Source organism: Dermochelys coriacea, chromosome 13 (genome assembly GCF_009764565.3).
Source record: "Dermochelys coriacea isolate rDerCor1 chromosome 13, rDerCor1.pri.v4, whole genome shotgun sequence".
Classification (NCBI taxonomy): Eukaryota; Metazoa; Chordata; order Testudines; family Dermochelyidae; genus Dermochelys; species Dermochelys coriacea.
The window spans coordinates 39,908,135-39,930,105 of NC_050080.1; the positions used below are offsets into that span (position 1 = coordinate 39,908,135).

General features: G+C 42.5%; 2 protein-coding genes across 2 annotated transcripts; both read right to left on the reverse strand.

Annotated features, from left to right (window-relative positions):
* Positions 1 to 2,645: 2,645 nt before the first annotated feature.
* Positions 2,646 to 4,059, reverse strand: LOC119842198 (olfactory receptor 49-like). The gene has a single exon (XM_038370100.2). The coding sequence runs from the start codon at positions 4,057 to 4,059 to the stop codon at positions 3,118 to 3,120; it is 942 nt and encodes a 313-aa protein (XP_038226028.1). The 3' UTR covers positions 2,646 to 3,117.
* Positions 4,060 to 14,585: 10,526 nt separating this feature from the next.
* Positions 14,586 to 18,208, reverse strand: LOC119841701 (olfactory receptor 6J1-like). The gene is given in 4 exon segments (XM_038369225.2): positions 14,586 to 15,320; positions 15,323 to 15,376; positions 15,379 to 15,824; positions 17,187 to 18,208. Coding segments are annotated over 3 exon segments (900 nt in total). The 5' UTR covers positions 15,812 to 15,824; positions 17,187 to 18,208; the 3' UTR covers positions 14,586 to 14,907.
* Positions 18,209 to 21,971: the final 3,763 nt, after the last annotated feature.

Below are 21,971 nucleotides of genomic sequence, written 5' to 3' on the forward strand. Positions count from 1 at the left end.
AGACATGGAGAGTGAGGACACAAATATTCACCAGTGGGGAAGGTTTCTGTGCACATCACAAACCCCTGCAGAAGCTCCCTGGCTTTTCTTATACAGGGTCCCGGGTGCGTCTCTCCAAACCCTCCCTCTTTCAATAGCTCTGCTTTTTCAACAGTATTTCTCCAGGAGTTTGAGGGAGCTTATTCCTCTGAGGTGCCCATATTGCAATAAGCCATACCAGCTATTAGCTTGGGTTTGTGGATTTATTTTACAATGGGTTTTGGGCTCCCGGATACCACTTGACCAAGACAATGAAAGAAATCTAGAATTTCCCTAGTTAAATATATCCCTTAATGGGGATTCCTAGAATAATGGCAATGGCATTGTGTCTGCCAAGGTGAAAGCAAACCTCAAAGACTCAGACCCTATAAAAATCTCCTAACCCATTGTCCGCCTTCAAATCCAACTTATGACCTCACCTGTGCCATGCTATCAGTGAGACACTCAAGAATGGCAGCCGTTGTGCGTTACCTCACTGCATCACATTTACCATATGATTCTCAGTCTTAAATTGCACTCCCTGGCCACGAGCTGTTCTTTCCATCGCAGCCATAGAGCTGAGTCTCATCTTACATCAAGCCTGAAACCGGTTGGGTCAGTGACCCGCTTTGCCTTGCACAATGGAACTGGGATCCCACACCAGCGTTTCAATCTCAGGCCACAAAACAAAACAGTACAATTACCCAACAAGCTCTTCAAAGCATTATCACTTCAAAATCCCACCCCTGCCGCTATACGCAGGGCATTCACACTCACACCCTGTGATGATGGAGACCTTAGAAATACCCAGAACAAGAACCAAAATTATCACACAAATCCTGAAGCTGCTGAGTTGAGATTCTCCAATTTCGGTCTGTCAATTTATGGCTTTCTGCAAATGAGAATACAGGGATATACGTGGGTGACCACTGCCCGCATCACATCCCCTTCCTCTTCCAATTCCCATCTGTAATAGTTGTAGTCTCTGGTGTTCTTGTCTGTAGTTGCTGGCTGGGACCAATTAGATAAAGAGCTTTGCTGACAACACTCTGAGAAATCCCTTCTGATCCCTTCTTCTGAAAATTTGAGGAAAGAGCAGGATAATGTGTTGCTTCTCTTTTCCCCAGGGAGAGTTCAAAGGATTGGGTCACCATTTCCCATCTCATGTGTTTTCGTGGCAAGACAAGGAAATGATACAGAAAAGTCGGGTAGTGGTATGACTGATGCTACAGTGGTAAGAATACGACTCAGGAAATGAGTGGTGAATTCCAACCTCTGCTACAGACCTTCTCCATGACTTTGGCCAAGCCAGTTAGGGCCAGATATTTCAAGGTACATAGGCACCTAGTGGGATTTTTAAAAGCATCCAGGCACCTAAATCCAATTGAGATCAATAAGTTTTTGGTGCACAGGTGAAAATCCCATTAGGCGCCTAAATATCTTCATTCCAGAGTAAGTGGATTTGAAAACCTCACTCTAAAGAGACAATAGGTGAGAAAAAGGGGAGCCTCAGGAACCAATGAGATCATATCGGTCTGTATGACGGACAGTGCTCTAAGCAAAACACCTTCAAAGTGTTGTCAGGTTCGTTTGCTAAGAATATTAGCACAGGGAAGTTTGATGGAGGTCTTTGAGGTACTTAGCAGCTGTTTGCCGACGTTCTTCCCAATCATGAAGGGAAGCATGGAGAAAAGTATGAAAGTTCTTCTTTGACAATGTAAAGTGGATGATGTTGGTTGTCATCATTGGCCAATTGGAGGATGGAGTCAATATACGAATAGTGTATGAGTGATGACTGAAAGGGTGGGAATAAACCAAGGAGGGAACATAACTGAAGAAAAGTGGCTCATGTTTGATGCAAAAGGGATGCAGTGGAGACATACAAAGGCTATGATGAGATTGTCAAAATGACAAGCTAGGAAAATCTGGCTCCACTGAAGCCAGAATGACTTCAGTGGAGCCAGATTTTCCCCTCACCTCCACTTGCGCCTTTGAATATATTCCTTTGCAAAATCAAAGAGGAAACCAAACATCTCCTGAATATATATCTCTATTCTTTAGATTATTAGCTCTATACTCAGCAAGGTTCCTTGCTTATTTTTTGTCTATCTAATGCCCAGTGGAAATGGGTGATGATCTCAGTTGAAGTATCTAAGTGTTACAAGAAAGATAGTGCTACTAATAATGACACATAAAGACAAAGCATGACAGGTAAATGGTAGAAACAAACAGACCAAGACAGGTACGAGAGATGAGGTATATAATATAAACAGGATATGCACAGGTCTTAGCAACTATGTACCTGTATTAGACTCTGAAGAGTCATTCATCCCTCCTGTGGGATGTGAAGAATAGTGTTACTGTATCCCATTTACAGAAGAAGTGCCTTTAGCAGAGAAAGGCTGAACAAGAATGATTGGCAGGATGTTAAAGCCAGACAAATTGAAATTAGAAACAGAGCTGGTAGAAATTTTTTAAAAGATTTATTTATTCTGTAAAAAAATGCAGTTACAGGTCAACTAAAAGAATTTAGAGTGAATTCGGAAAATAGCTTTGGCTGAAAATAAAGAGTGTAAAACAATGTGCAAAATTCAGAACATTTTATTTCAACATTTTTGAAAAGAAATGTTTTCTTTTTTTATTTTTAAATGATATTTTATCTCAAAATTTAGCTAGATATTAAATATATATCCTTTAGATCCAAGCAAACTGAATTTTGTAATTTTTTTTTCATTTTAGCAAGAATGACTCAAAAATTTCTATTTTGGGAACAAGCTACCAAGGAAATGTTGGATTCTCTAACTCTTGACGTCGTCTGATCAAGACTGGATGCCGTTCTGGAAGACACGCTTTCAACAGGCAGGTGTTACTCGGTTCAAAGCAGAACTAACTGGGTGGAATACTAAGGCCTGTGTTACCAGAAGATCAGAACTCACCTTACAGACCTTACAGGTCAGGCTTTACAATCTATGAAGATAGGGATGAATTTCTCTCTCCGTGTCTAAGTACTGTTCCTGACCCAAGACCATGGGATGCCTGGCATGAAGTCATTGACCAGCCAAGTTCACATCCATCCTGTGACTTTGCAGTTTGGCATTTTCATGAGAATCTCAGACACTTAGAAATTCTGCCACAGGCATCCTTCAGGGCCTCTTTGATTTGTTCATTGCGGAGAGCGTAGATGTAGGGGTTAAAGAGAGGGGCCACCACACAGTACAGAAAGGACACAACTTTGTCAAAGTCCTGCACACCCCGCTGTCCTGGTCGGATGTACCTGAAGATGGAGCTACTGTACAATATCACAACAACCAGGAGGTGAGCGGAGCAGGTGGAAAAGGCCTTTTTCCTTCCAGTGGTGGATGGGATGCGTATGATAGTGGAGATGATACAGCCATAGGAAACTACAGTGACTGTTAAAGTACCAAGTAAGATAACTGTTGCTGAAAAAAATATCATTAACTCAAGATGCCCCGTGTCAATGCAGGATAGTTGGAGCAACACGGCTGTGTCACAGTAGAAGTGGTTTATGACATTGGAGCCACAGAATGGTAACAGCACAACCATAAATGTTGGGGGAACCATTATAAGAAAACTCATCACCCAGCAGCTCAGCACTAACTGGAAGCAGACCCTGCCATTCATGATGGTGCTGTAACGCAAGGGATGGCAGATAGCCATGTAGCGGTCAAAGGACATGACAGCCCCATGGCAAAACATAGAGGCACCCAGGAAGAAGACCAATAACAACTGAAGGAAACAACCAGGGAGAGAAATAGATTTTCTCTGTGTCAGGAGGCTGTGGAGGAACCTGGGCATGATGACAGAGGTGAAGCAGATTTCTAAGACAGCGAAGTTCCTGATGAAGAAATACATGGGCGACTGGAGGCGATGGTCCATAAGGTAAAGGGTGACAATAATGATGTTTCCCATTACGGTCAACAGGAAGACATCTAATAGAACCACAGACAGGATGATGTTTACATGGTGGTTGTTGGACAGTCCCAAGATGATGAATTCCACCACTGTGGTCTGGTTCTTCATTCTTGGTTCATCTTTAAAGAAATATTAAAAACATGTTAAAAACAGAGCTAATTGGACAATAGGGACAGAACACTTAGAGGAAAAATCTGTAAATAAATAGAACTAATCTCTTCAATGGGAATTGAGTGCCTATCAGGCATAGGCTCAATGAAACAGTCCTGATAAAGCAACTGAAAACAATTACTGATAGTTGGAGAGAGAGAGAGAGAGCTGGAGAGCAAAGGAGAATGAAAATTACTTCTTCTAAAAATTCATAAGTTTTACTTCAATTTTTGAGAAAGGCCAGAAGGAACCAATGTGAACATCTATTCTGACCTCCTGTATAGGAGAGCGAGGAACTTCCCTGAATTAGCTACTGATAGAACTAGAGTGTTGCTTTTTTAAAAAAAAATCCAAGCTTTATTTTAAAATTTCCAGTGATGGAAAATTCACCACAAGGCTGGGAAAGTTCTTCCAATGATTAAGTACCCTCACTGTGAAAGTTTTGTTTGTTTGTTTTCTTCCAGGTCATTGATACAAATATTAAAAGGTACAGAACCAAGAATCAAACCCTGTGGGACCGCACTAAAAACACCCACGGTCAATGATGATTGTCCATATATAATTCCAGTTTGAGACTGTTCAGTACCCACCTTTTAGTCCATTTAATCTGTGCCATGTTAATTGTGTATCATTCTAGTTTCTTAATCACAATATCAAAAATGAAATCAAAAATAGTCCCTGTCTTTAAAAAGGGGAAACAAAGAGAAGCTTTGGAATTATAGACCAGTCAGCCTACCTTCTATACCTAGAAAGATACTGGAACAAATGATTCAATAATCAAGTTGCGAGCATCTAGAGGATATTAGGGTGTTCAATCATAGCTAACAAATTTCTCAAGAACAAATCATGCTAAATCAATCTAATTTCCTTCTTTTGTATGGTTACTGGTCTGGTGGAGAGTTGGGAAGCTGTAGATGTGATATATCTTGATTTTAGTAGGGCTTCTGACACATAAGAACATAAGAACAGCCATACTGGGTCAGACCAAAGGTCCATCTAGCCCAGCATCCTGTCTTCCAACAGTGGCCAATGCCAGATGCCCCAGAGGGAATGAACAGAACAGGTAATCATCAAGTGATCCATACCCTGTCGCCCATTGTTGCACATGACATTCTCATAAGCAAAATAGGGAAATGTGGTTTAAATGAAATTACTGTAAGGTGGGTGCAAAATTGGTTGAAAGGCTAAACTCACAAAGTAGCTAGCAGGCTTCAACGTCAAAGTGGGGGAAAGTATTTAGTCGGGTCCCATAACCATCTATCCTGGGTCCAGTACAATTCAATATTTTCATTAATGGCACGAATAACAGAGTGGAGAGTCTGTTTACAAAATCTGCAGTTGAAACCTACCTGGGAGAGATTCCTGGCACTTGGGAGAACAGGATTAGAAATCAAAACAACCTTGACAAATTGGAGAATTGGTTTGAAATCAACAAGATGGACTTCAATCAAAACAAGTGCAAAATTCTACACTTAGGAAGAAAAATATCAAAACACATCTGCAAAATGGGGATTAACTGGCTAAGAGGTAGTCCTGCTGAAAAGGATCTGGGTGGTATAGTGGATCACAAATGGGATATGAGTCAGCAAGATGATGCAGTTGCAAAAAAGGCTAATATTATTCTGGGGTGTATTAACAGGAGGTCGTATGTAAGATACAGGAGGTAATTGTCCTGCTTTACTCTGCCCTGGTGGCATTTCAGCAGCAGTACTGTCTCCTGCTCTGGATTCCACACTTTGAAAAAAATGGGAACTAATTAGAGAGGATCTAGAAGAGTGACACAAAAAGGATAAAAGGCCTAAAAAACTTTAACATGAGAAAAGAGGACAGGGATCAATTGTTCTCCATAGCCACTGAATGCAGGAGAAGGAGTAATGGGCTGAATCTGCAAAAAGGGTGATTTAGGTTCAATATTAGGGAAAACTTTCTAACTACAAGAATAGTTAATTACAGGAATACATTACTGCAGGAGGTTGTGAAATCTCCATCATTGGAGGTTTCTAATGCCAGGTTAGACAAACACCTGTCAGGCATGGCCTAGGTTTACTTAGTCCTGCTTCAGCTCTGGGGATGGACTAGATGACTCCTCAAGGTCCCTTCCAACCCTATAGTTCTTAGATTCTGTCTCATTTGTACCACCTCAAATGCTTTACAGAAGGCTAAGCAGAGGACATCAACATTATTACCTTTATCAACCAAACTTGTGATGTCAACAACAAAAAAGATATCAGGTTAATTTGACAGAATCTATTTGTCATAAACCCATGCTGATTGAAATTAATTCTTTTCCTCTCATCTACTTCTACATGGATCGAGTCCCATATTAGGTGCTCCATGATTTGCCCAGCATCTATCTCAGGCTCACAGGAGTTTAATTACCTGGCTCATCCCGGTTACCCCTTCTTTTTCACCAAGCAGATGTGTGAAGAGGGCATTTGGGAATTCAGGCTGCCAGCACGGTCTTAGATGTGAATTCCTTCTTGCCTACCCCACTCTGAAATCAGACACTACAGCCAACACTGATGGATAAGTATGTTAAGAACATCTTTTTGCTAAAGGGACAGGTGGCAAGATAGACAGCTATGCTGGCACTAAAAATAACTTTCTTGGTATTGTGGCACCTTAGAGACTAACAAATTTATTAGAGCATAAGCTTTCATGAGCTACAGCTCACTTTGCATCCGATGAAGTGAGCTGTAGCTCACGAAAGCTTATGCTCTAATAAATTTGTTAGTCTCTAAGGTGCCACAAGTACTCCTTTTCTTTTTGCGAATACAGACTAACACGGCTGCTACTCTGAAACCTTTCTTGGTATTGATAATCTCATAGAAGTGAATGGGAGATGCTCATTGTTCTCTCCAAGCTATTTTTTCCAGCCTGTCTGCAGATTCAGGTAGACATTACAAATTAGTTTGGTAATTCCTTAGAAGCTTCTGGCTTCATTCTCCTCCATTACAGACACCCAACACCTCCCCTTGTATTGATTAGACATGTTGTTTGAATGTCTAAGTTTTATATCAGTGGATCACCCAGCTTAGACCTTCAGGGTCCGGTCCAAACTTCCCCAAAGTCAATAGAGAGCTTTCCATAGGCTCCAATGTGGTTTGGAGTCATGCTGCGAAGCTGCCCATGCAGAGGTACTTAGAGAGTTGGAGACATGGAGAGTGAGGACACAAATATTCACCAGTGGGGAAGGTTTCTGTGCACATCACAAACCCCTGCAGAAGCTCCCTGGCTTTTCTCAAAAAGGGTCCCGGATGCATCTCTCCAAACCCTACCTCTTTCAATAGCTCTGCTTTTTCAACAGTATTTCTCCAGGAGTTTGAGGGAGCTTATTCCTCTGAGGTGCCCATTTTGCAATAAGCCGTACCAGCTATTAGCTTGGGTTTGTGGATTTATTTTACAATGGGTTTTGGGCTCCCGGATACCACTTGACCAAGACAATGAAAGAAATCTAGAATTTCCCTAGTTAAATATATCCCTTAATGGGGATTCCTAGAATAATGGCAATGGCATTGTGTCTGCCAAGGTGAAAGCAAACCTCAAAGACTCAGACCCTATAAAAATCTCCTAACCCATTGTCCGCCTTCAAATCCAACTTATGACCTCACCTGTGCCATGCTATCAGTGAGACACTCAAGAATGGCAGCCGTTGTGCGTTACCTCACTGCATCACATTTACCATATGATTCTCAGTCTTAAATTGCACTCCCTGGCCACGAGCTGTTCTTTCCATCGCAGCCATAGAGCTGAGTCTCATCTTACATCAAGCCTGAAACCGGTTGGGTCAGTGACCCGCTTTGCCTTGCACAATGGAACTGGGATCCCACACCAGCGTTTCAATCTCAGGCCACAAAACAAAACAGTACAATTACCCAACAAGCTCTTCAAAGCATTATCACTTCAAAATCCCACCCCTGCCGCTATACGCAGGGCATTCACACTCACACCCTGTGATGATGGAGACCTTAGAAATACCCAGAACAAGAACCAAAATTATCACACAAATCCTGAAGCTGCTGAGTTGAGATTCTCCAATTTCGGTCTGTCAATTTATGGCTTTCTGCATATGAGAATACAGGGATACACGAGGGTGACCACTGCCCGCATCACGTCCCCCTCCTCTTCCAATTCCCATCTGTAATAGTTGTAGTCTCTGGTATTCTTGTCTGTAGTTGCTGGCTGGGACCCCTGAGACCAATTAGATAAAGAGCTTTGCTGACAACACTCTGAGAAATCCCTTCTGAAGGATATTGAGTTATTTCTCTTTTCCCCAGGGACAGTTCAAAGGGTTCGGTCACCATTTCCCATCTCATGGGTTTTCATGGGAAGACACGGAAAAGATACAGAAAAGTCAGGTAGCCATATGACTGATGTCCCTGCGGTAAGAATACGACTCAGGAAATCAGTGTGGAATTCCAAGCTCTGCTAGAGACCTTCTCCGTGACCTTGTGCAAGTCAGTTAGGGTCAGATAGTTCAAGGTATATAGGAAGCTACTGGGATTTTTAAAAGCATTTGAGGCATCTTCCTTCCATTGAAATCAATGAGTTTTAGGTGCCTAGGGGAAATCCCATTAGGTGCCTAAATACCTTCATTCGGACAGGATTTGAAAACCTCACACTACAGAGATGGATGAACAGCTTTTATCCCCATTTCTGAGATGGGGAACTGAGACATGGAGTGGGAAAACCGGGTTTTAGAAAGGACTAACTCACTCATCACCCACTAAATTTCAGTACGATGTGGGGTTCAAACCAGTTTATCTGACAGACATGCTAGTTTCTTAACCATAAGAACATCCTTTCTCTGCTTTTACACAGGGACTATTGCACAGAAAATAATTCCTCAAAGTAATGGTAGGATAATTAAGCACAGACCCTCAGCATAGAAATTTTGGATATGTCAAATCCAAGTCTCCAGAATGACCCAACCACCAGAGGACCAGTTGGCCATGGCATGCAGTTGAAGGTGTCCCAAAAGAATGAATCATATTGAGAACATCAAGCGTTATTATTTCTACACACCACATCATACAATGTTGTTTGTGTCCTTGCAAAATAACAGGAGTAACCATGTTCCTCACACTCATATCTTTGGACTGAGCCTCATGTGTGAGATTAGCAGTTCATTTCCCTCCTTTCAGTCACTTCTAAAGGTGAAATTTTCTGCATGGGTACAAGGGTGATTCCCCAAAGCATGAAGGGGAGTTATGGCTTCAAGTTTAATTGAAGGTGAATTCCAACTGAACAACAAAAGTGACATCCTGTCCCCACTGAAGTCTCTAGAAACATTCCTACTCACTTCATGCTTTTGTATTATCTATAATGTGTATTGTGGCCAACCCAAAGAGCGCCAGTCGTAAACCATGATCCCAGTGTGCTAGGCACTGTACAAACATAGACCAAAGCCATGGTCCCAGCCCAAAAGAGGATACATAGTATAATACAAGAGACAACAGGTGAAAAAAGAGGGGAGCATCAGGAACCAATGACATCATGTTGGTCAGCGTGATGGACAGTGCTCTAAGCCGGATGCTCTTCCCAGTCATGAGGGGTAACATGGAGGAAAGTCAGAAGGTGCTTCTTTGAAAATTTAAAGGTCAGTGATATGGGCTGGCATCATTGGCCAATTGGAGGATGTGGTCAAAGTATGAATAGTGTATGAGCAATGACAGGGAGGGTGGGAATAAACCACGGAGGGAACATCATTGAAGAAAAATGGCTCATATTTCATGGAATGTCAAACCCAGTAGAGGCATAGAAAGGCTGTGATAAGATTGTCAAAATGACAAGCTGGGTAAGTGACCTTTGAAGCCAGAACGACTTCAGCGGACCAGATTGTCCCCTCCCCTCCACTTGCGCCTTTGCATATATCCCTTTGCAAAATCAAAGAGGAAACCAAACATCTTTCCTGAATATTCATCTCTATTCATTAGATTATAAGATCAACATTGACAAGGGTTCTCATAATGCCCAGTAGAAATGGACGCTGATCTCATTTTGAGTATCTAAGAGTTACAAGAAATGCAGTGCTACTAATGATAATTTGTAAAGACATGGCATGACAGGTAAATGGTACAAACAAGCAGACCAAGACAGGATACAAGAGATGAGGTAACACATACAACGGGATGTGCACAGATCTTAGCAACTAAATAGCTATTTCAGACTCTGTGAGGAACCATTCATCCCTACTGTGGGGTGAATATATAAAGAGGGGTATTTGTTGTATCCCTTTTACAGAACAACTGGGAGACCTGATGAAGAGTCTGAGTCACTCAAAAGCTTGTTTCAGAGTAGCAGACGTGTTAGTTTGTATCCGCAAAAAGAACAGGAGTACTTGTGGCACCTTAGAGACTAACAAATTTATTTGAGCATAAGCTTTTGTGAGCTACAGCTCACTTCATCGGATGCATTCAGTGGAAAATACAGTGGGGAGATTTTATATACACAGAGAACATGAAACAATGGGTGTTACCGTACACACTGTAACCAGAGTGATCAGATAAGGTGAGCTATTACCAGCAGAAGAGAAAAAAAAACCTTTTGTAGTGATAATCAATGTGGGCCATTTCCAGCAATTGACAAAAATGTGTGAGGAACAGTAGGAGGGAGAAATAAACATGGGGAAAGAGTTTTACTTTGTGTAATGACACATCCACTCCCAGTCTCTATTCAAGCCTAATTTAATGGTATCCAGTTTGCAAATTAATTCCAATTCAGCAGTTTCTCATTGGAGTCTGTTTTTGAAGTTTTTTTATTGAAGAATTGCCACATTTAAGTCTGTAATTGAGTGACCAGAGAGAATGAAGTGTTCTCCGACTGGTTTTTGAATGTTATAAATTCTTGACATCTGATTTGTGTCCATTTACAGGCCCAACAAAGAAAATAACAGAACGCCACTAGCCATCACCTTCAGCCCCCAACTAAAACCTCTCCAACGCATCATCAAGGATCTACAACCTATCCTGAAGGACGACCCATCACTCTCACAGATCTTGGGAGACAGGCCATTCCTTGCTTGCAGACAGCCCCCCAACCTGAAGCAAATACTCACCAGCAACCACACACCACACAACAAAAACACTCAGGAACCTATCCTTGCAACAAAGCCCGTTGCCAACTGTGTCCACATATCTATTCAGGGGATACCATCATAGGGCCTAATCACATCAGCCACACTATCAGAGGCTCGTTCACCTGCACATCTACCAATGTGATAGATGCCATCATGTGCCAGCAATGCCCCTCTGCCATGTATATTGGCCAAACCGGACAGTCTCTACGTAAAAGAATAAATGGACACAAATCAGATGTGAAGAATTATAACATTCAAAAACCAGTCAATGAGCTTATGCTCAAATAAATTTGTTAGTCTCTAAGGTGCCACAAGTACTCCTGTTCTTTTTTCAAAAGTTTGTATCTCTCACCAACAGAAGTTGGTGCAGTAAAAGACATTACCTCACCCACCTTGTCTCTAATATCCTGGGATCAACACAGCTACAGAATTTAGCAGAGAAAGGCAGAACAAGATCCATTGGCTGGACATGAAAGCCAGATAATCTGAAATTAGAAACAGACTTGTGTGAAATTTTTCAGATGAATAATTTAATCAGTAAAAAATCTAGTTGCAAGTCAAGGAAAAGCATTTGTGATTTCAGTCAGAATAGTTTTGGCCAAAAATTAAAAAGATTGCAAAAAATAATTTGAAAAATTCAAAATACTTTGTTTCAAGATTTTTGATGTATAAGATTTCTTTTTCGTTTTCAAATAATATATTGTCCCAAAATTGAGCATATATGCAGCCAACAATCAAGAAGCTGCTAGAATCAATTAAGGCAGGCTAATCAGGGCACCTGGGTTTAAAAAGGAGCTCCCTTCAGTTTGTGATGTGCGTGTGAGGAGCTGGGAGCAAGAGGTGCTAGGAGCTGAGAGTGAGAACGTGGACTGTTGGAGGACTGAGGAGTACAAGCATTATCAGACACCAGGAGGAAGGTCCTGTGGTGAGGATAAAGAAGGTGTTGGGAGGAGGCCATGGGGAAGTAGCCCAGGGAGCTGTAGCTGTCACACAGCTGTCCCAGGAGGCTCTCTAGACAGCTGCAGTCCACAGGGCCCTGGGCTGGAACCCGGAGCAGAGGGCGGGCCCGGGTTCCCCCCAAACCTCCCAACTCCTGGTCAGACACAGGAGGAGTCGACCTGGACTGTGGGTTCATGAAAATGGCCAAGCTGAGGGCTCCCATGAATCTCCGAGGCGAGCAAATCCGCCAATAAGCGCAAGACCCACCAAGGTAGAGGAGGAACTTTGTCACAACTGATATTGTACAGAAGCTCCATCTTCAGGTACCTCCGACCAGGTCAGTGTGGCAGGTGGGACTTTGACAAAGTTGTGTCCTTTCTTTACGAAGTTGTTACCCAGCTGTTTAATCCCTACATCTATACTCTCAGGAACGAACAGGTCAAACAGGTCATGAAGGATGCTTGTGACAGTGTTTTTTAAGCATCCAAATCAGGCATGAAAAAAATTAAAATCAAAAGATGCAAGAGTAAAGTGAATATCTTTGATTTCATTCCAACCTTACAATGGGCTTAGGTGGGTCATGAGTGGTAAGTAAGATGCTGCACTTTGGAACCAACATATCCAGGATAACTTCCTCTGGAAAAGGAAGCCAGTCAACACCTACTATTCTGGTCACTGTATAGACACCCAATCAACAGGAGAATTAAATGGATATTCATAGAGTCTAGTTCTGCTGGCTTTTGGTGAGAGGCTTTCCTGGCTTATCACTTCTACTGAGTTGCGAAGAAATGGGCACATCCTGTTCTATTGGTTACCTGGCCTCCACTACCCTACCCTGGTCTGCTTCTTATCACACCTTGTATTGTTGTAGCAATGCTGAAAGACCCCAATGGAGATCAGCACCCCATTTCACAGGCCATTGTACATTACAGAAAAGACAATACCGGCCTTGTAGAGTAGATCTTATAAATTGGTAGATGCCTTATAATGTGACATAAGAGACTCAATCTATTGAATTTATTACAAGGAAGATTGGGAGTTGGCTTGTTCATGATATACAGGTACCTTCATGGAGAGAAAATACCAGATGGCAGCGTGCTTTTGAATCTAGTGGAGAAAGGCAGAAGAAGAACCAAGGGCTGGAAGTTGAAGCCAAACAAATTCAAATGAGAATTATGGCCTCTATCTTTAACATTAGAAAAAACTACCAAAAGAAGTGGTGGATTCTCTCTCTGACTTACTGTTGAACAGTGACTTCGCACAGCTCTGAAACTTCACTCTGCAGAAGAAAAATGCTGCTTTTAACCATCTTAATTTAAATGAAACAAGCACAGACCCAGTTTCCTTCCCTTGTCAGATTTTTTTTAACCCCCCCGCCTCTTTTTTTAGTAGTTTACATTTAAACACAATACTGTACTGTATTTGCCTTTTTTTTTTTGGTGCAGGGGGGTGGGGGTGGGAGGGGGGTGTCTCTGTTGCTGCCTTGTAGCGTACTTCTGGTTCCAAATGAGGTGTGTGGTTCACCAGTCAGTTCATAGCTCTGGTATTTGTAACTCTGAGGCATCCGATGAAGTGAGCTGTAGCTCACGAAAGCTTATGCTCAAATAAATTTGTTAGTCTCTAAGGTGCCACAAGTCCTCCTTTTCTTTTTGAGGTTCTACTGTAATAGGAAGTTTAAAATCCCTGTAAATAAATGTTTCTAGTATTGAGTCAGGGTATTCTTGTTACCCATGAAAATGTCCAATTCTGCTTTGAATCTTACTAACTTTGTGACCTGAGGTACATCCTCTGGCAGTTTCATTTTAGAAAGCTAGTCAGTCTCAATTAAAAGGATTCAGGTCACGGAGAACCCACCACTTCCCTTTTCAAGTTGTTCCGATAGCTTGTTTGCCCTGATGGTTAAAAATTTTCCCTACATTTCTAATTTGACTTTATGAAGCCTGGATGCTCCCCATCCCATTATCAAGCCTCCTTCCTCCACTCCCCATCCCCCCCACACACACATAATGCCTCAAATTTTGAGGGGATCTTTATTCCCCCATTTCTGTCAAAACTTTTGGTTTATTTGTGGGAAAAGAAAAGAATCTGGAAGTTAAAATGATGTGGGATTTTGCCAAATGAAGAGCAAAGGAGTATTTGGCTTTAAAATTAAAAAAAAAATCAGTTTGAATCCTGAACAGATTTCAGCTTTTCAAAGGAAAAAAAAAAACCCAAAATGCTGACAAAATTTGAAATTTCACTCAGTGTTAAGAGTTAGAAGCCCATATAAATAGCTTGAATTTGTCTAGCTTGTAATTCTAACTGCAGAGCTGATCAGCAAATCATGTTTTCCCCCATGAAAATATTTGACAAAACCTCCCAAAAAATAACCCAACCCTAATTTTTATCAAACATTTTGGGGGATTTTTGGAAAGCCATAAACTGAAAATGTTCTGGGTTTTGTCAAATGAAAATTAATTTGTTTATTTATTGTTTGTTTATTAAACTGAAAATGTGAACTTTCAGTGGCTAAAATTCCAAAATGTATTGAGTTTTCATTAAACAACTTACAAAGAAAATTTAAAATTTTTCCCATGAAAATTTTCATTGAAAGGAAAAATTAATCTCCAAGCATGAATTGTTTAAATTGCCTCCACCTAACAGCATTAGGACCCTAGGGATAGCTTTCTCCTAACCTTAGGTTTATCACAGAACTGCTAAGGTCCGGCTGGGTTAAGAGAAGAAGTCCAAAATTTCCCTTGAAATTTCTTAGCAACAACTGCTTTGCTTTGTTGAACTTCCCCAAATCTTTAAACAACAACCTGCAGACACTGCCTCAGAGACTGTTTCAAGGCTCCCTTGACAGTGTCAGTCCTTACCGTGAAGATAAAGGGGTTCAGAAATGGACATACAATGGTTGACATCACAGCAGGTGCTTTTTGTAAACCCAGAATCTCCTTCTGTGAAGGGGTGACATAGATGAAAATGGCCATGCTGCAGTATATTGAAATGATGGTCAGGTGGGCGGTGCAGGTGATGAAGGCTTTCTTCCAACCCATGGTGCTGGGGATGCGCAGAATGGCATTGATGATGTAGGTGTAAGAGACGATCATTATGATGAAGGAGCCAAGGATGACCACAGACGACAGCATGAAGTCCCTCAGTTCAACCAGTCGTGTGTCAGTACAGGAGAGCTTCACCACAGGGTCAGAATCACAGACAAATGGTCAATGACATTGGAATGGCAATAGGGCAACCTTGAGATCATGATGGTTGGGACCCACCCAGCCAACAGGCCAGTATCACCTGGACACAGACGCGGCCATTCATGAGGATGGGGTAGTGCAGCAGGTTGCAGATGGCAGCATATCGGTCATAAGACATGCAGGTCAAGAGGAAGAACTCCACTGTGCACAGGAAGGAGAAGAAGTAGCACCGAGCCATGCAGCTGGTGAAGGACATGGATTTATCCCCTGAAAGGAGGTTGCTGAGCCACTGCAGGGTGATGACAGAGGTGAAGAGGATGTCCAGCCTGGAGAAGTTGCAGGGGAAGTTGTACATAGGGGTGAGGAGGGCACAACACCTAGGATTGCCATGTTCCCAGTCAAGATCAGGAGGTACATGGACAGCAGCTCCACGGAGAGCAGGATCTCCACCTCCTGCCCCATTGGGAAACCCAGCAGGATGAACTCGGTCCATCTCCTCTCCGGCCATGCTAGGGGCTCACCTGTGGGCATGAGGAGACAGGGCACTGGAAGGCTACGTCTACGCTATAAACTAAGACTGCGAATCCCCTGCTCGTGTGCTCATAATCTAGCATAAGGATAAATAGCAAACCCATGGTCATAGCTATGGCATGGCTGAATCATATCAGGTGCGTACCCACCACTTTCTGGAGGATTTGAACTCAGCCCAGCTCAGCCTGTGCTACTGTGGCTACAATTCTACTCATACTGACCCAAGCTCCGTGAGAACTAGTGCCATTGTGTTTCCCTGAGCAAGGGAATCACACCCCAAGCTTGTAGGACAGACATAGCCTCAGAAAACCATGGTGTTAATGAGACACATATAAGGAGCTGTCTCATACAGCCATGCATGGTGCTATGTATCTAGCTTCCCTCTTCACCATATATCCTGGTACGTGCCAGTCCCACATACAGCCTTCCTTTCTCTCCCACGATCATGTTCCTCTTCTCCATTTATCCTATTACATGCCTCCTATACACACCCTTCTCTCTCAGATCCGTACCTGCCTCTATATATCAGTATTGCATAGCCATCAAACCTATCTATCTCTCCAGCTTCATACGTGCTCCTCTATCAGTCTGTTCCCTCCCTCCCTCCCTCCTGGGAATCTGTCTACATAAACATACCCCACACATACGCAGGTCCCTCGCTTTCTCCCATAACAGGATATGCCTATCTATCTCCCAACCACAATATCGATCACCATGTATAGCCCCCCTTCTGCCCCATCTTTCTCTCTTCACTGTATGTTGCTATCTAACCCAATACATACTCTTGTCTATTAACACCATACATGCCCATCACCTTATTAGTTATCCATCCATCCATCTTCCCTCATTAGTCAGGTAGGGATCTGGGCTGGTTCAGTTTTTTCCACTGAAATGTATTTCCATTAGAAAAATAGGATTTAAACGAAACACTTCATTTGCAGGAAAGTTGTGCTTGTCTGAAAATTTTGACTTTCCCATTAGACAACTGAAATGATTATGCACATTTTACAGATAGGCAACTGAGCACAGAGAGGCTAAGTGACTGGCCCAAGGTTACACAGGAAATGTGTTCTGCAACAGGAGATTGCACTGACTACTGGCCCATCCATCCTTTTCCTGGCACTCCCGCTGATGTAAATGCACAGGAATGTCATTGATTTACTCAAGATGCATTCCCTTTCCGTGATGCGGAATCCACCCCCTAGATCGCCTCTGCTATGAAACCACTAGACCATGCTCCCACTTCACCAAAAAGTTGGGGGGGAGGTTCAATATCTGGGTTCAAATGCAGGGATTACAAACAACTGAGTTACAAAGCCACAGGTGATACGTGGAAAGAGTCACATACTCACAGTGCAGAAGGCCAAAGGTAACAGAACTCTGCGTGCCCCCTCTCTGTAGGGCTGGGCCATGACTCAGATCAGTAAGGGCTGTAAAAATACGTTGTGTTCCACTGCTTCTGAGGAAAATGCATCAAAAATATCATCTCTCCGTCTATCCATCCAGACCTTTCCTCTTCCCATCCATCCAAAGAACCCTTTCCTCCACATTCTCTATCTAGCCACCCTTCTCGCCACAGTATCTGTCTGTCTGTCCATCCACCCACATCTAGGGATCTTCTCTAGTCCACTGGAGTCTCCTCTGTCTCTCTCTGTGTATTGCTGTGACTCTCAGTAACATAGTCCTGCGTGAGGATACTGCTACTGAAGGCAAGTTACGGAGACCTCTCTGTGCTTTCACCAATGCAGCTGTTAGTTTCTATCCCTGGCCTAATCAATTCAGTCTTCTCCAGGGAAGCAATTTGGAAGCGCATTGCTGGTCTGGAATCATTAAGCCAGAGTTTTGGGGAACAACCCACAGGATCTCACACACCAATAATTGCTGGTAACCGCAGGGCAAGTACCAAAATATGCTGATATATCAATGAGAAAGTCTTTCTTGGTCTTTTCACCCCATGTCTGTTAGATGAAGAGGGGATAGATGCTGGGATTTCTGAGTTTGCTTCTGGGATTCAGATACCCAAATGCCTATTTATTTTTGTGGCAGTTGGGGGGCATTTGAATGAGAATTGAGCATCTAAAATCTCATGCCACTGAAGCGCTCGTGAACATATCTATCTATCTGGGTATGTGGCTCAGGAGAAACTCCAGGGCTGGAGCTAATGACACTTGGAGTATTGTCTGCCATGAGTCGGGGGAAATTTTTAAACCAAACAATTTTCATGAAAAATGTCATCTTTTGTGGAAATAAAAGTGACTCAAAAACAATGTTGATTTATATTAAATTGCATTTTCAGCAACATTAAAGGAAGCATTTCGTTAATCTTGTTACATCCCATTTAAACAGAGCATTTCAACTTAATTTCATTTTGAAAGGACTATTGTTTTAAATTAAAAAAAAAAATTTTAAAAGGCCAGAATCAGAATTAAACATCTTGACTGACCCAAATATATATATATATATATATATATATATATATATATATATATATATTTAAATTGTGACATGGGCAAATTTGAAATTTGTTTTTATTCCATTTCAGAATGGAAAGAAATTCAGAATCACGGGGTGTTTTGTGAAACAGAACTCCAGTCCCCACCCAGCGCTAATGTCAAAGCTAAAGAGGCCTTGAGCATCTCGGAAAGGCAGAGATTTTCAAAGGTGCCTAAAGGGAGCTGAGATGCCTAAATCCCACCAAATCCCCAAATCCCAGACTCTAAGTATTAACTAGAAAAAATCTGACAATAGACAACACATGTATTACCAGCCCTCCTCATGGCGCCCTGCTCAATGAGGGATGAAAGCTTGTCCAAACTTTCCCTGTCGATTTTTTGGATAGAAAATTGGCTTCTTGATTAAAACAAAAGTTTCCATGAAAAATGTGTGGGCTCGCTGGAAATTTTTCTAGTTTCCGCAGTAAACCAAAAACGTTGGCCAACACTTTTGATTTTTGTTGAAAAGGTTACACTTTTTGTTTTGTTTTCATTGACATTTTCTGCATGAAAAAACCCCCACTTTATTTTCTGACAAGCTGTACTGGGAATTGAACCTGGATGTAAAAGGAGCCACTCCCTTGGTTGGCACCAGTAGTAGACCATTATTCTCTTGTGTGGATCAAAGCAGGCCTGGATTTTGCCCCACTGGATGGCTATTACAATGGGCTCTTCCATGAATAGAATCACAGATTTATCACAGACCCAAGAATCCGCCACTTTTCATTTGTTCCAGTTGTTACATCACCTTCGCCACAAAAAAGTTGTGGCTTATTTCCAGTTTAAATATGGCTGGCTTTAACTTCCTAGATTGGTTCTTGTTATGTCTTTTGCTAATAGATTCAGGAGCCCTTTAGTACCTGGTATTTTTTTCCCAAGACTCATCAGGTCATCTCTCAATCTTCTTTTTGATAAATTAAACAGACTGAGTTCCCTAAATCCCTCATTTTCAGACATTTTTTCCAGCCTTGATTTTTTGTTTTTTTAAGACAGACTTATTTCAGTCTGGGACATTCCCAGAATGCTCTCAACAGCTCTGGTCTCACAGAAGTGAACCAGGATGTAAAATGTGATGAGACCCTCAAATTAACCAACCGACACAGCGTGCAGAGCAATAACTGTGTTTACTGAAGTAGGAAAAGGACTTTTTTAAAGTGGGGAGAAGTTATTTTAAGTGTAGCCACAAGGAGGCACCCCAGGATAACAAAGAGAACCAGGCAGCTTCTCTGTTTGGTTTCTTTTCTCTGCATTAACCTGTTAAATATTTCAGGTGTTTGTTTTATTTGAAACAGATTCAGGAAAGGGGGGTAAAGAAGGGGCAGCTTTTTAAACATGTTTTGGTGTTTAAGGACACATTTAGATGCCTGGAAGGATTACTTGTTTATTCCCAAAATAAAATAGAAAAGCATAAAAAGTTGAGGTTAAAAAAAAGGTTAAAACATAGTTTAACTCTTACAACAGACAACTTCATTCTGTGGAGTTTTGAAACTGATTGATTTGGGGTTTTGAAACCTTTCCTGTGAATATTTGACATTTTTCTCCATTTGAAAATTGAGTAGTTTTCAAAGACGAAATTTGGGATGTCAAAAAACTCTCAATAATTTCTTCTTTTTTAATTATGAAAAATCTGATCATGTTGTTAAAATGAGCAACCAAACTGAACACAAGAAAACATAGCATAAATAGAAATGAAAATTGAAATCAAAACACACAAAAAAGAAAATGAAAAAATAAAAACTGAATTATAAATTAAACCAGACACCCAACAAAAGAGCAAACTAATCAAAAAGCAATACAAAAAAATCAAAACTCTCTATGGTTCTACATTAACATGGAAAGCAATTTTTAAAAATACTGAAAACATATAATCCCCAAATGTCATCAAACAACTACTAAAAGCATACAAAAATAAAAAGAATTAAAAAAAAAAGAAAAACAATTTAAACTGAAAAGTGAAATAGTGGGAAAATCCAGATGTTCCCCCCAAATAATAAAAAAATAAAAAGACCTTATTGTGTCAAATTTATTTTTAATTGAACATTTTAACGCTAATTTGATGTGTAATGAAGTAATGTATGGTTAAAAGCAGCAAGAGACTCAATAGAATATCAAGCCAGGTTTAGATTTTGAGGGTACCCGAGGAACACTCAACATTCATTAAAAGTAATAGGAATGTAGCATTTGAATCCTTGGGGGAAGGGTGGTGACGTTCAGCATTGCACCCGGCCTGCAATGCCAGTGCAGTGAGGTGACTTACACTGCAATGGCCATTCGGGTCCCCTGTGGGAAATTTCACCCTGAAAGTCAGACCTCCAGCTGGGGTAAATCAGCATAGCTCCACAGAAGCCAAGAAAGCAGTGCTCATTTACACCACCTGGAGATCTGGCTCACATCAGCTGAGGATAACTTACTGCCCCCTCCCAGAGCTGGGAATAGAACCCAGGAGTCCTGGCGCCCAGACTCCTCCTCCTCCCCACCTCTAAGCACTAGACCCCACTCCCCTCTCAGAGCTGGGGACAGAACCCAGGAGTCCTGGATGTAACACACACTGGTCCCCACTCCTCTACCAGAAGTGGGCATTGTGACTCCTGTTCAGATTTCCCCTCCTTCCCCCCACAGTTGCAGCATCTGCCCCACCCCTCCAACCCCATCTTGCTTTAAACTCCAAGCTCTTGTCCCCCCACTCCCTCAGCTTCCCCCTTGGTGGGGAAGAGCCCACTCCTCCACACCGCGTCTCTCAGGACCTCCTTGACCTTCTCATTGCGCAAGGTGTACATGAAGAGGTTGACCGACAGGACCACAATGCTGGTCATCAGAGCCAGCACCTTGTCCACCCCCTCAGGGTAGGCGTGGCTGGTCCGGACGTGAATGAAGATGCGGCTCCCATAGATGATGGTGATCACCACCATCTGGGAGGCGCAGGTGGAGAAAGTCCTATGATGGCCCCGTGAGGAAGGAATGCACAGCACGGCCAACATGATGTCGCTGTAGGAAATGCCCATCAGAACCAGGGAGCTCAAAATCAGCACCGTGGCCAGCACCAAGTTGAAGGCTTCCACCTGCTCGGTCTTGGAGCAAGCCAGACCCACCAGGAGTGTCCGGGTGCAGAAGAAGTTGTTGAGGATGTTGGGGCTTCAGTAGGGCAGATGGGTCACCAGGATGAGTGGACCCAGGATGGTAGCAAAAGCAGCAGCCCATGAGCTGCACACCAGCTTCAGGCAGAAGTGCACGGTCATGAGCACCGGGGAGTGCAGCGGGTTGCAGATGGCTTGGTAGTGGTCGAAGGACATGACCCCCCACAGCAGGAAATCGGCCGCCCCCAGGAGGAAGTAGAAGTAGCACTGAGCCATGCAGCCTGTGAAGGACATGGTCTGGAGGCCTAGGAGGAACCCAGCCAGGAGCTTGGACACCGTGACTAAGGAGAACCAGATCTCCACGAAGGAGAAGTTGTGCAGGAAGAAGTTCACGGGGCTGCGGAGCCTGTGGTCAGACAGGGTGATGCCAACAATGACCTCATTCCTGGAGAGCATCAACAGACAGCTGGCCAGGACCCGACAGACGAAGAGGAGCTGAAGGGGTTGTGGGTTGTGGGGAAACCTACCAGGATGAACTCCTGGACAAAAGAGGTTGCATTAGGCATGAAGC